This window comes from Lissotriton vulgaris, chromosome 10 (assembly GCF_964263255.1).
Source record: "Lissotriton vulgaris chromosome 10, aLisVul1.2, whole genome shotgun sequence".
Lineage (NCBI taxonomy): Eukaryota > Metazoa > Chordata > Amphibia > Caudata > Salamandridae > Lissotriton > Lissotriton vulgaris.
The window spans coordinates 484,755,015-484,771,810 of record NC_141698.1 but is presented as its reverse complement, the minus strand read 5'-3'; the positions used below and the strand labels follow the sequence as shown (position 1 = coordinate 484,771,810).

Below are 16,796 nucleotides of genomic sequence, written 5' to 3'. Positions count from 1 at the left end.
ACCGACTTGGGTAGTTTAGGTTCTTTAGTGGGGAGTGTTGAGTCCCTAGAAACGTTGGGTTTAGGGCAAGGTATGGCCTTTTGGTCTTGAAGAATTTTATCGATATTCTCCCCTAATCTTTTGATCCTTTCAGTAAGAGGCAGAATCAAAGCCTTTATAAGGCGGTCGATATCATTCAGCAACCCTGCGTAGCTAGGTACCGAAATTGATTTGGGGGTCATATCTTGCGGGTGATCTACTGTCCCTATCTTGTCAGGTATGGTGAGCGAAGTATGTAACGCTTGTTTAGGAGGAGCGGTTCTGTTTTTGATTACGAGCTTCTTCCTTCTCTTCCTTGGTGGGGAGCCAGAGGGGGTTTTAGGGCGTTTGGTTGAATCCCTATGATTCAGAAAAGGGGGTGGTGATGAACAGAGTGTCTGAATTAAGCAGACCACTCTTACCCAGTCCAAAGATCAGGGCTTGATCCATCACCGTTTTTTAGCTCACTGCACCATCCCAGCTCAGAACTTGGCTATATGCAAATTAGTCTGACCCTGGCCCAGTGCATCATGGGAACAGGGCAGACCAAACTACCAAGCCAATTCTTATACTGGGAAGGAAAAAAGCTACCGGGGACCGGTTTCTGGCATTTCAGCCGTCTTCGGCCCGGCTTGCTTGAATCCTGATGGTGCAATGAGCTAGGGACACACATCTGAGTATACCCTTCCACGCTTATGGTGGACAAAAATGATTCAGAAAAGGGGGTGGTGATGAACAGAGTGTCTGAATTAAGCAGACCACTCTTATCCAGTCCAAAGATCAGGGCTTGATCCATCACCGTTTTTTAGCTCACTGCGCCATCCCAGCTCAGAACTTGGCTATATGCAAATTAGTCTGACCCTGGCCCAGTACATCATGGGAACAGGGCAGACCAAACTACCAAGCCAATTCTTACACTGGGAAGGAAACAAGCTACCGGGGACCGGTTTTTGGCATTTCAGCCGTCTTCGGCCCGGCTTGCTTGAATCCTGATGGTGCAATGAGCTAGGGACTCACATCTGAGTATACCCTTCCACGCTTATGGTGGACAAAAATGATTCAGAAAAGGGGGTGGTGATGAACAGAGTGTCTGAATTAAGCAGACCACTCTTACCCAGTCCAAAGATCAGGGCTTGATCCATCACCGTTTTTTAGCTCACTGCACCATCCCAGCTCAGAACTTGGCTGTATGCAAATTAGTCTGACCCTGGCCCAGTGCATCATGGGAACAGGGCAGACCAAACTACCAAGCCAATTCTTATACTGGGAAGGAAACAAGCTACCGGGGACCGGTTTCTGGCATTTCAGCCATCTTCGGCCCGGCTTGCTTGAATCCTGATGGTGCAATGAGCTAGGGACTCACATCTGAGTATACCCTTCCACGCTTATGGTGGACAACAATGATTCAGAAAAGGGGGTGGTGATGAACAGAGTGTCTGAATTAAGCAGACCACTCTTACCCAGTCCAAAGATCAGGGCTTGATCCATCACCGTTTTTTAGCTCACTGCACCATCCCAGCTCAGAACTTGGCTATATGCAAATTAGTCTGACCCTGGCCCAGTGCATCATGGGAACAGGGCAGACCAAACTACCAAGCCAATTCTTATACTGGGAAGGAAACAAGCTACCGGGGACCGGTTTCTGGCATTTCAGCCGTCTTCGGCCCGGCTTGCTTGAATCCTGATGGTGCAATGAGCTAGGGACTCACATCTGAGTATACCATTCCACGCTTATGGTGGACAAAAATGATTCAGAAAAGGGGGTGGTGATGAACAGAGTGTCTGAATTAAGCAGACCACTCTTACCCAGTCCAAAGATCAGGGCTTGATCCATCACCGTTTTTTAGCTCACTGCACCATCCCAGCTCAGAACTTGGCTATATGCAAATTAGTCTGACCCTGGCCCAGTGCATCATGGGAACAGGGCAGACCAAACTACCAAGCCAATTCTTATACTGGGAAGGAAACAAGCTACCGGGGACCTGTTTCTGGCATTTCAGCCGTCTTCGGCCCGGCTTGCTTGAATCCTGATGGTGCAATGAGCTAGGGACTCACATCTGAGTATACCCTTCCACGCTTATGGTGGACAAAAATGATTCAGAAAAGGGGGTGGTGATGAACAGAGTGTCTGAATTAAGCAGACCACTCTTACCCAGTCCAAAGATCAGGGCTTGATCCATCACCGTTTTTTAGCTCACTGCACCATCCCAGCTCAGAACTTGGCTATATGCAAATTAGTCTGACCCTGGGCCAGTGCATCATGGGAACAGGGCAGACCAAACTACCAAGCCAGTTCTTATACTGGGAAGGGAACAAGCTACCAGGGACCGGTTTCTGGCATTTCAGCCGTCTTCGGCCCGGCTTGCTTGAATCCTGATGGTGCAATGAGCTAGGGACTCACATCTGAGTATACCCTTCCACGCTTATGGTGGACAAAAATGATTCAGAAAAGGGGGTGGTGATGAACAGAGTGTCTGAATTAAGCAGACCACTCTTACCCAGTCCAAAGATCAGGGCTTGATCCATCACCGTTTTTCAGCTCACTGCACCATCCCAGCTCAGAACTTGGCTATATGCAAATTAGTCTGACCCTGGCCCAGTGCATCATGGGAACAGGGCAGACCAAACTACCAAGCCAATTCTTATACTGGGAAGGAAACAAGCTACCGGGGACCGGTTTCTGGCATTTCAGCCGTCTTCGGCCCGGCTTGCTTGAATCCTGATGGTGCAATGAACTAGGGACTCACATCTGAGTATACCCTTCCACGCTTATGGTGGACAAAAATGATTCAGAAAAGGGGGTGGTGATGAACAGAGTGTCTGAATTAAGCAGACCACTCTTACCCAGTCCAAAGATCAGGGCTTGATCCATCACCGTTTTTTAGCTCACTGCACCATCCCAGCTCAGAACTTGGCTATATGCAAATTAGTCTGACCCTGGCCCAGTGCATCATGGGAACAGGGCAGACCAAACTACCAAGCCAATTCTTATACTGGGAAGGAAACAAGCTACCGGGGACCGGTTTCTGGCATTTCAGCCGTCTTCGGCCCGGCTTGCTTGAATCCTGATGGTGCAATGAGCTAGGGAATTGGCTTGGTAGTTTAGTCTGCCCTGTTCCCATGATGCACTGGGCCAGGGACAGACTGATTTGCATATAGCCAGGTTCTGAGCTGGGATGGTGCAGTGAGATAAATAACGGTGATGGATCAAGCCCTGATCTTTGGACTGGGTAAGAGTGGTCTTCTTAATTCAGACACTCTGTTCATCACCACCCCCTTTTCTGAATCGTTTTTGGCCACTATAGGTGTGGCAGGGTATACTCAGACATGAGTCCCTTTCTCACTGCACCATCAGGATTCAAGCAAGCCGGGCCGAAGACGGCTGAAATGCCAGAAACCGGTCCCCGGTAGCTTGTCTCCTTTCTGGTGAAGAATTGGCTTGGTAGTTTAGTCTGCCCTGTTCCCATGATGCACTGGGCCAGGGACAGACTGATTTGCATATAGCCAGGTTCTGAGCTGGGATGGTGCAGTGAGATAAATAACGGTGATGGATCAAGCCCTGATCTTTGGACTGGGTAAGAGTGGTCTGCTTAATTCAGACACTCTGTTCATCACCACCCCCTTTTCTGAATCGTTTTTGGCCACTATAGGTGTGGCAGGGTATACTCAGACATGAGTCCCTTTCTCACTGCACCATCAGGATTCAAGCAAGCCGGGCCGAAGACGGCTGAAGTGCCAGAAACCGGTCCCCGGTAGCTTGTCTCCTTTCTGGTGAAGAATTGGCTTGGTAGTTTAGTCTGCCCTGTTCCCATGATGCACTGGGCCAGGGACAGACTGATTTGCATATAGCCAGGTTCTGAGCTGGGATGGTGCAGTGAGATAAATAACGGTGATGGATCAAGCCCTGATCTTTGGACTGGGTAAGAGTGGTCTGCTTAATTCAGACACTCTGTTCATCACCACCCCCTTTTCTGAATCGTTTTTGGCCACTCTAGGTGTGGCAGGGTATACTCAGACATGAGTCCCTTTCTCACTGCACCATCAGGATTCAAGCAAGCCGGGCCGAAGACGGCTGAAATGCCAGAAACCGGTCCCCGGTAGCTTGTCTCCTTTCTGGTGAAGAATTGGCTTGGTAGTTTAGTCTGCCCTGTTCCCATGATGCACTGGGCCAGGGACAGACTGATTTGCATATAGCCAGGTTCTGAGCTGGGATGGTGCAGTGAGATAAATAACGGTGATGGATCAAGCCCTGATCTTTGGACTGGGTAAGAGTGGTCTGCTTAATTCAGACACTCTGTTCATCACCACCCCCTTTTCTGAATCGTTTTTGGCCACTATAGGTGTGGCAGGGTATACTCAGACATGAGTCCCTTTCTCACTGCACCATCAGGATTCAAGCAAGCCGGGCCGAAGACGGCTGAAATGCCAGAAACCGGTCCCCGGTAGCTTGTCTCCTTTCTGGTGAAGAATTGGCTTGGTAGTTTAGTCTGCCCTGTTCCCATGATGCACTGGGCCAGGGAAAGACTGATTTGCATATAGCCAGGTTCTGAGCTGGGATGGTGCAGTGAGATAAATAACGGTGATGGATCAAGCCCTGATCTTTGGACTGGGTAAGAGTGGTCTGCTTAATTCAGACACTCTGTTCATCACCACCCCCTTTTCTGAATCGTTTTTGGCCACTATAGGTGTGGCAGGGTATACTCAGACATGAGTCCCTTTCTCACTGCACCATCAGGATTCAAGCAAGCCGGGCCGAAGACGGCTGAAATGCCAGAAACCGGTCCCCGGTAGCTTGTCTCCTTTCTGGTGAAGAATTGGCTTGGTAGTTTAGTCTGCCCTGTTCCCATGATGCACTGGGCCAGGGACAGACTGATTTGCATATAGCCAGGTTCTGAGCTGGGATGGTGCAGTGAGATAAATAACGGTGATGGATCAAGCCCTGATCTTTGGACTGGGTAAGAGTGGTCTGCTTAATTCAGACACTCTGCTCATCACCACCCCCTTTTCTGAATCGTTTTTGGCCACTATAGGTGTGGCAGGGTATACTCAGACATGAGTCCCTTTCTCACTGCACCATCAGGATTCAAGCAAGCCGGGCCGAAGACGGCTGAAATGCCAGAAACCGGTCCCCGGTAGCTTGTCTCCTTTCTGGTGAAGAATTGGCTTGGTAGTTTAGTCTGCCCTGTTCCCATGATGCACTGGGCCAGGGACAGACTGATTTGCATATAGCCAGGTTCTGAGCTGGGATGGTGCAGTGAGATAAATAACGGTGATGGATCAAGCCCTGATCTTTGGACTGGGTAAGAGTGGTCTGCTTAATTCAGACACTCTGTTCATCACCACCCCCTTTTCTGAATCGAATCCCTAGGCGTTGATGTCAGAAGCTTTCCCTCGGAAATACCCATGTTATGATGGTCAGGACCAATTGGGGTAAAGACAGGAGAGGGTATGTTTTTATCATAAAGAGGGGCTGGTTCCACAGAGGGAGTGCATAAATCTATGGTCTGAGTGTCAGTTACCTGGGAGTGAATGGAGTCAGAAATAGTAATTATGTCCTTCTGGGCAGGGGGATTCGTCTGAAAAATGAGGGGGATGTCTTCCATAGGGGGAGAAGTGTTAATGTGCTCTATTGGTGTAGTTAGATCCGTTAGGGATGATAGGGGTGTCAAAGTTACATCATGGGGCTGAAGGGGTCTTAATTTTAGCTTTTCAATGGAGAGACGTCACCCTGCTCGTTTCTCTGCCAGGGTGTGCTCCCTGTCCACGTCGGTCTTGATTTTAGCAAAAAATGTATCCAGAGGTCCTAACAAAGGAGACCCTTGCGTAGCTAGCACCTGGGTTGCCTCAGAGATAGACATCGCTGAGAACGTATAGGGACGTGTAAAGCAGGGGCGGAAGTAGCAAACACTGTTTGAATGAACAGATAGGGGACACTGTGATAGGGAAACACAATTCTACAATAAAATACACGTACCAAAATAGGTAGAGCGAAACAAAGACAAGCAGGAGGACTAGATTTAAGGTTACAGGGGAAAAGAGAGTGGGCCCGGCCCGGCCTCTGTCGGCCCCTGACGGCCACAGACGGTCCCACCCTTGTCCCGGGCTTCTCCCGGCACCCTCCCGCACGCTCCCGCGCAGCGCGAACTATGCTTCCGCTTTGTAGCTGTCCAATTAACTGACGGGTGGGCGGGCCGGCAGGGAGAGCAGCCCAGCTGGTCTAAGGGCGCGCGGGGACTCCTGGTCCTCGGAGTCCCCCGCAGTCGCTCGCAGCCCTGCCGGTCAGTCCAAGTTTGCCCCCTTATCTGGGCTAAGGTCCGCTACACGCCGCAAAGCGGGACCCGCGGAGCGGGTCCGGCGAGGCGCGGCGGCTGGAGCAGGCTTCCTCGAAGGGGGTAGGCGGCGTCCTCAACAAGCTCCGCGTTTCTATGTGGAAACCGCTGGTTGCCCGATAACAGCGCTTTTTGACGCTGAGGAGGGGTGGGCGGGGCCGGCAGGGAGAGCAGCCCAGCTGGTCTAAGGGCGCGCGGGGACTCCTGGTCCTCGGAGTCCCCCGCAGTCGCTCGCAGCCCTGCCAGTCAGTCCAAGTTTGCCCCCTTATCTGGGCTAAGGTCTGCTACACACCGCAAAGCGGGACCCGCGGAGCGGGACCCGCGAGGCGCGGCGGCTGGAGCAGGCTTCCTCGAAGGGGGTAGGCGGCGTCCTCAACAAGCTCCGCGTTTCTATGTGGTATGTGTTGTAATGATATGCATTGTTATGGTATGCGTTGTAATGACATGAGCTGTAATTGTATGCGTTGTACTGTCATGCGTGGCAATGGTTGCATTGTAATGGCATGCATTGTAAGGGATGTTGCATTGTAATGAATCTGTTGTAATTGTAGTGGGTTGTAAAAGTTGCGTTGTAAAGGTTGTTTCCCGCCACAAGGCACTCAACCCAAACTTTTACATCCACCAATTTCAAATGTCACCACCAAACAATGGGTTCTGGGTAATATAGTTCCACAAACTGGCCCCAGAGGAATCCACAGATGTACATTTGGATTTGCATAGCACAAGTATGGACTCAATTGGTGTCTCACCAATCTTAGTAGCAAATCTGTGGCCTGCCTGACTTGATCGTAGCAGTTGTTGAGATTTAACAGAAGGTGTTTCCAATCTATACATGAACAAAACATGAAACCCAAATAAGTAAAATTGATTGCTTCCTCCCGCTTTGTGGTATCAATCAAATGAGGTATATTCTTAGTTCCTTTGGACCCACAAGGCATGACATATGATTTGGAATAATAAATATTTAAGTCGAGGTCTTTATTAAATCGAGTGAAGTAATCAAGTAAATACTGAAGATCACTGACTGTCCCAAACACTGCGTTATCTGCAAAAAGTAAAACTGGGTAAGGCCAATTGCCTCACTGGGTGCAATCTACTCCTCAGTCGATCAGTGCTTTTTCTAACCTGTTGTTGTGAACGTATCTAGGACCCTATTTAAATATTCCCGATTCATGCCCTTATGTGGTTATAACAAATCATATCCTTATAAAGGCATAAGTTCATATCCATATTTAGTCATAGCCAATGCAGTCCAAATACGGCAAGGCTACTCCCATAGACTCCTAGAAAGTACAACGCGCTCTTTAAACAAACCAAGCCTCCAGCAGCCCAGGAATTCCCCCTGCTTATGTTTTGATTTGTCCAAGAACTCCTGGAGTCCTGAGGGAACTGCGAGTTCTTAGTGACGTCTTATGTCCAACCTTACGTCAAACTCGGCACCTTCCAGGTATAAATAACCCAGCATCTGCCTTAAGCAAACACACAGTGGTTTGGAGCAGATCTGCTATCTACTCACCCGACGCCCTGCTGTAATGAGTGCCGAAGGAAGCCGACCCTCCCATTGACGCACTGAAAGAGACGCTGTCTTTTCTCCTGCCGAGAAATCCAGCTCCAGTGTTTCCCATCACCCTTGCGGGTTGTGGGAGATCGAGTCCTGAGAGAGAGATACAAGACCTACTTCATTCTATAACCAAGGTACGGAGCTGATTAGATCCTTAGAAAATTCTTGATTCAGATTCTTGGCAAAAACTATCTTAACTCAAACTATATCTCACTTACTCCTTCCCACGTAATAGGCTTAGGTTAGGTACACCGGGGTAGGCGTATTTTAGAAACACCAGTTGAGTACGTTTAGTCAACTTTTATCATTGTATGTATTTTATCCGTTTTAAGTATCTTATGGCTTAGAAAACATATAAATGCTTTTACAGTATTATTTCATAATACTCCTTTTACTGTACGCACTTTACTTTATGACAAGTATTGCAATTGTGGCAATTCACTTCTCTTGCATGAGAAAGAAGACTGCTCAATAAATAACCACTTTTATTGAAAACGCCCGTCTCTCTATTTCTCTGCACTCCTGGTGAAACTAAGCATGCACGATTGACTGAGTGAAATAGCTGCCTATTGTTTCCGCGACTCTGGAGATATGCTCCTTATTCTGAAGGAAGCGAAGTTGTCATGTTTATGCGGTGTCAGAAACTAATCCCTCCTTGTCTATTCAGGAAAGTTAACTCCTTCCTGTTCACTCAAGAATGTGTCTAGTGACCTCTGAGCTAGCTGGCATTCATAATTAAGTCTAACATATTCAATAGAGACCTAGTCGACCTCAGTCCTACGTCTAAACTATTGTTTATGTTATTCCAATGTGCAGAGCCTATTGGGAATATAGGAACTACACTACACTGTTAATTTAAAAGGAGAACAAAAAGGGTGCCAAGACGTACCTGCCAGCACCTCAAGAGATGCCTATTTTCTTATTGCATTCCCGATTAGTGTAGTAACAAACTTTTGTGTGTGTTACCTCATGTAATCTTCTTAATATAGAGATTGGGGGCTTCTTCACCCCCAGGGATTGGATCAACAACCACAACTCTGAAAGGTTCACTGTGTCAAAAGCACAAGTCAAGTCTGTGAGAAGTTAGCCTGACATATGATGTCAGATCAGAGTCCACCAGGTGCTGGTGTAGAAGCTGGTTTTTACAAATATTAAGGATCTGCTTGCTCATAATCAAATTATACAATCCTGTATAGTCTTGTACCTTGCTGCCCAGTAACCAGCCCTCCAGAGCCTTAGTAGCGCAATCTACAAAATCAGTCCAGCCCTGAGTCTATGTCTTCTGGGTGTCTCTGAACAGCAACCTGTACTGCTCAGTGGTTAAGCCAAACCCATCTATCAGAGCACTCTTCAGAACTTTGTAGTTGTCAGCATCCTCTTCTCTAACAGTGAGGAGCTTGTCTCTGCCTTTGTCTGAAAAGGAGAGCCACAAAATTGCTGCCCACTGACTTTGGGGTACCTGCTGTACTTTGCAGGCCCTCTACAAAGCAGTTATCCACTTGTGGATGTCATCCCCAATCTGATAGAGAGGGACAATTTTGTTCAGGTTTCTATGGTCATGAAATCTATCCCTACCACTAGGGATTTTACTGCCACCAGTGGGCTCTAGCCCACACAATTTTCTTCTCTCTTTCAAGAACCAGGGTCTCTTTGGCAAGGGCAATTTCTTGCCTCTTGATCCTAAGCTTGACTTCTCTCATCCTAGCTTTATGCTCTCTTCTCTGAGGGGAAGTCATCCTCCTCTGAGCTGAGGCATTGGACCCTACTGATGAGTCAGAATGTTCAGATCCACTGGAAAGGGATCCGGGTTTCCTGGTCACATCTTTAGGCATACTTGGAGGGATTGAGGGATAGGTTCTCCCTACCCTCAGGTAGTCCTGTGTTGCCCAGGTCAAGTTCAACAACTTGCTCCTGGTCAGCATCCTCATCATCCTCAGACACCAGTGGCGCTCCCCCACTTGGATCTTCCTCTGTTAATGGATGCCCCCCCCCCTTTACTACCCTGGCTATCTGGGTCTGATGCTTTCTCAACATCATCTGACACTAGGATATCTACCAGGTGCTGAAAGGTTGGACTCTGTCCTTGTCTTAACTTTCTGACCACACACAAGCTTCTCAATTCTTGAAAATTGAATGTGTCATACTTAGAAGGCAACTTGGGTTGTCTTCTGACAGAGGCTCACTAGGCCCTGCCTTCAAGGACATTGCTAGTGAGGTGTGGTGTGTGCACCTACCTAAGCTACTTGTTTCCTACTAGAACCTCTCTAGGAGTTGTGGTCAGGGTGTGTTAAGCCCTTACCACCTACAACTGCTAAGTTCAGTAGAACTTAAAGTATTATAAGACTTGATTTATTTGTACCTACAGGTACCTTAATGTGATCTTTCAAATGATATTTCAAGATTAAATGGTGAAACAAATGCAATCTCTTATCCCATCCGCTGCACACCAATGTGAGAAGTTAGCCTGACATTGATGTCCACTAGTTCTAGTGGGAACCTTGCACCAGTGTAAATCGACCCTTATTAATGGAGGTTGTAAAGTCAACCTTATAAACAAGCTATCCTAATGGTAGCATGGACCAGCAGTCATCAGGCTAAGACTTCTGTAGGTGAGCTAAGCAAGTTGTTTTACCAATTATAATCTCTTGAGTACCAAATGAAAGTACACCAAGGGTGGATCGAAGATCTGAAGAACCTGAAAGCAGAGGGGACAGAGTCTGGGTCACTAGCCAGTGACCAGGAAGGTACCAGGAAGAAACCAGGCGATGTTGCGATGATCTCAGGTGAAGAGGTGAAGCTTGTCTCTGCAGCCACGAGGACCAGGAGGTGTCGATGACAACCAGGAGCTGGATTTGAGCTGTCCCCGGTTTCGGTATCCAGATTGGACCCAACAAGCCATGGCAAATGCAACACATGCAGGAAGTGAAGATTGGCTTCAAGTCAGACCAGCAAGGTCTGGGGCGCTTCTCCTTTGAAGGGAAGCTGGAGCAAGCCCGGAGCAACCAGGCCTTCAGTTTAAATTTAAAAGAAAGTATTCAGGGGGCTCACTAGCCAATGCACTAGGAACTGGGAAGACGCGCCAAGCTGAAATGCAAGAGCAGGCCCCATGCGGCACTCGTGGAGTGTGGAGGGCTGAGCTTCAGTGCAAATGGTGCTCAGGTCTGGGGCTTCTTGTACCCCAATGCACAACTCAGTTACCTCAGGAGTCGATGCAGTTAGCAAAATGCAGGATGTCCAGGTAGTCTGGTCCCACGTCTCTCGTGTCTGCCACGGGTCTCAGCTTTGCTGTGGATGTGGGTCGGGTCAGAGATGTCTGGAAGTTCAGTCCTGAGTTGCTGAGTCTTCGGGTTCCAGCAGGAGCATCGACAAAGCAAACCGGCAAGTTACTGGTGGTGCCTGTTTGCACAGGGTGGTCACTCCTTGACCACAAGGGAGATGTCTTCCATCTTCTAGTCAGAATAGAATGTCGAAGGTCCAAGAGTTCTGTATCAAAGTTTTGTTCCAGGATAATCTAAAGTCCTGGGGACACAGCTCCTATACTTATACTAAGAAAAGGAGCTGAATTACCTGCTAGGTCCCTCCTATGGGTGGACCTGGGAAGGGGGTGGTAAACCCCTTTCCCTTTGTCCAGTTTCTCGCCAGAGCGGGGCTGGAGTGCCCCAGCAACTGGTTTGAACCGGGCTATGCATGGAGCACCTTGTGTGCCCCAGGCATTGTCTGGAAAAGCATCTTTCAATCCATCCCTTCCTAGTCTTAGGCTAAGGCTCCAAAGAGCATGTGAAGCTGTTTGTTTTACCAATTATAATCCCTTGAATACCAAATTAAACGACATCACACAAGGTATATATCAAATATATATGTATTTATTCTAAACACAAGCCCTCTGTACTCTTTATGAGATCAGAGGTAAAAGTACATCACAAATTACTCAATTAGCATACAATCAGTTGCACCAATACTGTTTTGCGCTAGGGGCCTCCCAAACCATATACTAAAATAGTGGTATAAGAACCACAAGAGTAATAGTAAGTAGGCCTAGGGCCAAGGGAATCACTGGGGCTACACTAAACAACCAAAGGTTCTGAAGTAGGAGACCCACGGGAGACGCGTGCAGTGTCTGAACACAGTCGCGAGTTACCATTGACTTTTAATGGAGAACGTAAAAGTTACAAAGTTACTGTATAAGGGCACTTCCGGATGGACTACGACAAAACCCCTTTAGACTAGGACACTTCGAGAGTCAAGACCCATGGGAGCACCGGAGTACTCGTGTTACCTCACCCAGGGAAGCCGGGTGCATAGGTGCCTTTTGGTGTCAGGTTTTGTCGATGTTTTCTATGGAGATCTGTAAGGAAGTGCTGCAGGCGACCAGAGGAAAAGTGTCCGGGTGGATCCAAGGGTGGATCAAAGATCTGAAGAACCTGAAAGCAGAGGGTACAGAGTCTGGGTCACTAGCCAGTGACCAGGAAGGTACCAGGAAGGAACCAGGCGATGTCGCGATGATCTCAGGTGAAGAGGTGAAGCCTGTCTCTGCAGCCATGAGGACCAGGAGGTGTTGATGACAACTAGGAGCTGGATTCGAGCTGTCTCATAAAGGATCTAGTTGACTAAGGTGTTGGTATCCGGATTGGACACAACAAGCCTTGGCAAACGCAACCCATGCAGGAAGTGAAGATTTGCTTCAAGTCAGACAAGCAACGTCTGAGGCACTTCTCCTTTGAAGGGAAGCTGAAACAAGCCTGGCACAACTAGGCCAGCAGTGTAAATTCAAAAGAAAGTCTTCAGGGGGCTTATTAGACAACAGACTAGGAACTGGAAAGACACATCAAGCTGAAATGCAAGAGCAGGCCCCACGCAGCACTCGTGGAGTGTGGAGGGCTGAGCTTCAGTGAAAATGATGCTCGGGTCTGGGGCTTCTTGTACCCCAATGCACAACTGCAAGTTACCTCAGGAGTTGATGCAGTTAGAAAAATACAGGATCTCAAGGAAGTCTGGTCCCACGTCTCTCGTGTCTGCCACGGGTCTTAGCTTTGTTGTGGATGTGGGTCGAGGTCAAATATTTTTTGAAGTCCAGTCCTGAGTTGCTGAGTCTTCGGGTTCCCACGGGAGCATCAACAAAGCAGACAGGCAAGTTACTGGTGGTGCCTTTTTGCACAGGGTGGTCACTCCTTGACCACAAGGGAGATGTCTTCTGTCTTCTAGTCAGAATAGAATGTCGAAGGTCCAAGAGTTCTGTATCAAAGTTTCGTTCTAGGATAATCTAAAGTCCTGGGGATACAGCTCCTATACTTATACTTAGAAAAGGGGCTGGATTACCTGCTAGGTACCTCCTATGGGTGGACCCGGGAAGGGGGTGGTTACACCCCTTTCCCTTTGTCCAGTTTCATGCCAGAGCGGGGCTGGAGTGCCCCAGAAACTGGTTTGAACTGGGCTATGCATGGAGCACCTTGTGTGCCCCAGGCAGTGTCTGGAAAAACATCTTTCAATGCAGCCCTCGCTGCCCCAATACACTAAAGCCTGTCTGGGGTGGTTCCAGCACCTCCCCTGACAGGAAACCTATTGTCCAGGCCTCCCCTGCCAGAGTCTCATCCAGCAGCAGGAGGTCAGACTTGTGTTTATGGCAGTAGCATCCATTTTGTGATGCCGAGGCTCTGTTTTACTTTAAACGGGGTTAGCAGTAACTACATGTCTTCTCCCTCTAGAAGGGTGGGATGCTACCCCGCCTCCAGAACAGGGGGGCAGGGGGGGGGGGGGTAGTATTCCAAAGTGTTTGACACCTTACACGACATGTTTTGATAAAGCCAAACCAAAGTTAGCATTTACCGCGAGGATTATAATGCACTTAAGAGTATATGGTATGACTATATCATAGAACAGCTATACGTAAATTGTTCTGAAAGCTGCAGAGGGGCTCAGCTCATTCTAGGGCACCCTCTCACATAAAACCAAGCACTCTGCCTCCAGGATTGTCGAGGCCTGCCATAGGAGTGACTTATAGGTGCATATGTGTCTATATATAAGGTAGATATAGATATACTATATCTAAGTAAGGAGTGATTGTACAACCTTACCCAAGCTGAGTGATCAGCCTGTGGTGTCAGTTTGGAGGGCCAGCCAGGGGTGGCATAATACATGCTGCAGGTAGATCTTGGATGCACCTATGCCCTGGGTACCTAGGGTACACTATACAGAGGCTCACAAGGGTGACCCAGTAACCAATCTGGTATGTACCTAAAGTACATGGTATCAATTTAGAGACAGAACAGCTAGTCTGTGGTCCTGATTAGCAGGGCTACAGACAGTCTAAAGTGGAAAAAACAGAAAATCACAGCAAAAAGTGGGAGTGACCTTAGGAAGCAGACCCTACTCTCCTATACCGCGCAATTGAGCTCCGATTACATTCCAAAAAAACCTTCCACCATGCATAGCAATGGCAATGAACTTTGACCTTACAACTTCCTAATAACCACCTAATGAGTTTATAAAATACCATAATCTTGCACAACTACTAATCTTGCAATAGGTGCTGACCCCCCCGAGAAGGAGCAAATAAACATCCCCCTGAGCTGGGATGGTGCAGTAAGCTAAAAAACGGTGATGATCAAGCCCTGATCTTTGGACTGGGTAAGAGTGGTCTGCTTAATTCAGACACTCTGTTCATCACCACCCCTTTTCCGGAGCAAAGAAACATGTCATGTGCAGCAAGGGCAGGTCAGGACAAGCTAGAAACGGGGATAGAATGGCGACAGACAAACAGACAAAATATACTCATAATGAGGTGAAGATAGTACTCACTGCACTGTCACTACTAGATTGTGTAGTTTGTGTGGACACCAGATCTGTGACCTGCAATATTAACCCCCTGTGCATCAAGTACCAGACCACACTTAACATTTGTTTTTGAGATTGGGATGTGGGTGGACATGTATGTGGATATCAAAAACACCAGAAAATGCCACAGAGAAAAACGAGGAAGCACTTACGAGTTTTATTCATCCGCATAAAGATCATTACCTACGCAGATGACACTCACCTGAGCGTGGTATTGAACCACCCAGAGACGGCATCTTGCTCCCTAGGTCCTTGCCTAGAGTCGGTAGCAGAATGGATGGAACTCTCACATCTTAAGCGAAATGGGGACAAGACCAAGCTGATGCTCTTTGGAAACTCTCCTTCACTTAATTCGGCTCTTATATGGCTGACCTGTCTTGGCCCTGCCCCAACTCCAAATCAGCAGATCAAGAGCTTGGGCGTGTGGCTTGATAGCTCCCTCTGTTTTAATCATCAGGCCACTAAGCTCTCTGCCAACTTGTTTTGGCCTGATGAGAATTTTACGGGAGATCCATCCCTTGCTTCATTTCCAGGTGAGAAGGATTATGGTGCAAGCTCTCATACTCTCTCACCTGGACTACGGGAATGCTCTGTACTTGGGAGGCCCCCAGTCCACAATTCAGAAACTGCAAGTGATCCAGAATTGTGCGGCTCACCAACTTCTTCAGGTTTCTCGGAGACAGTCGGCGAAACCGGCATTAAGGCACCTTCACTGGCTCCCAGTTCTGGTCGAGGATACAATAAGGCCTTGTGCCTGGCTCATAGAGCCATTCGTAAATTCGGTCTAGCCATTATCCATTCTCTGGTTACCCCCTATCAACCCTCTAGGAATCTTCAATCAAGTTTTGCTTTCCTTGCCACTCCAAGGAAAATATGAAGGAACTAGATGGGGTTGCCGCTCCTTTTACCTGAATGCCTCGAACCTTTGGATTTCTCTGCCCCTACCCTGCGGAGGGAGACAAATTTGCTGGCCTTCCGCAAGCTTCTTAAAACCCATCTCTTCAAGGTTATGCTTTAACGTGGTGTGGTCCTCTGCCGCCTGGTCAAGAAGCGCTAGGAGGCCTTAGGCTAGCTACGCGCTATAGAAATGTAAATTAATTCATTCATTCATACTATGCCGACAGTTTTGGCTAGAAGCTGCACGACCTGCCGACTCCTCATATACCGACGTGGTTTTGGAGAATGGTAGTAGGTGTACACTCACTTCATCCAGGAGAAATTAGGCACAGTTCACAAAAGGCACAGTCTTTTTGTCAAAAGGTGATACCATCTTGCCTATGTTGCACACTTGGAAACAAAACATGTATGATACACTTTTTTTCTTAAGCAGAATCACAGCTTGATGTAAAATTAGGGTTAAACCCCACTCCAATGGTCTATGCTTGGTTATTGACTGTATGTATTTACTTTGACACAGGAAAGGTAGGACAGTAAGATATTCCTCCTTCCCTAACATTACTTCTGTTCTCTCTTAGCCCCAACTGATGAGTGAGGAACTCCCTGAAGATTGGGACAAGAACCCTGTCAAAATCCTTGTTGGCAGCAACTTCGAGGAGGTGGCTTTTGACGAAACAAAGAACGTATTTGTTCAATTCTGTAAGTACAGTGTCTGAAAATGGTAAAAAAAAGAAATAGTGACATCAAAGTGCAGAGAGGAATAATGTCACAGCCTTGTGGGTGAATGGATGGGCTTATTTCTGCAAACATGAATAAACAGCCAGAGAATGCACTTCCCTCCTAATTTTCAGTTTTTTTTGGTTTAAAGATTTGGAAGAGAGACAGAGAGCATGATGTGATATTTTCAAGATTGATTTATCCAAACTCAAATTTCAGCGAACTTCTATGGAAGGGTACTAGTGTGAGACAATCACAAAGTACATTTCTCCGCAGGTATGATTTATGAGTTAGATGTTGTTTCCATAGGCGGAGTGACTGTTGCTGCAGGGGACAGTGACTATGGAAAGACCAAATAAAAAGTATAGTGATATTCGCACTGAAGGCAGGTCTACGACAAGACATGGCATCGATGGGCACATGCAGGCCGAGGTCACAGCCCC

At 47.8% G+C, this 16,796-nt stretch overlaps 1 protein-coding gene across 2 annotated transcripts in view; it reads left to right on the top strand.

Annotated features, from left to right (window-relative positions):
• Positions 1-16,796, top strand: part of PDIA2 (protein disulfide isomerase family A member 2) — an 885,792-nt gene that overhangs the window by 670,245 nt on the left and 198,751 nt on the right. For both annotated transcript variants that reach the window (XM_086941341.1, XM_086941339.1), the window contains exon 8: positions 16,215-16,335. In XM_086941341.1, coding sequence (XP_086797467.1) covers positions 16,215-16,335 — 121 coding nt within the window. The remainder of the gene's footprint in view (positions 1-16,214; positions 16,336-16,796) is intronic.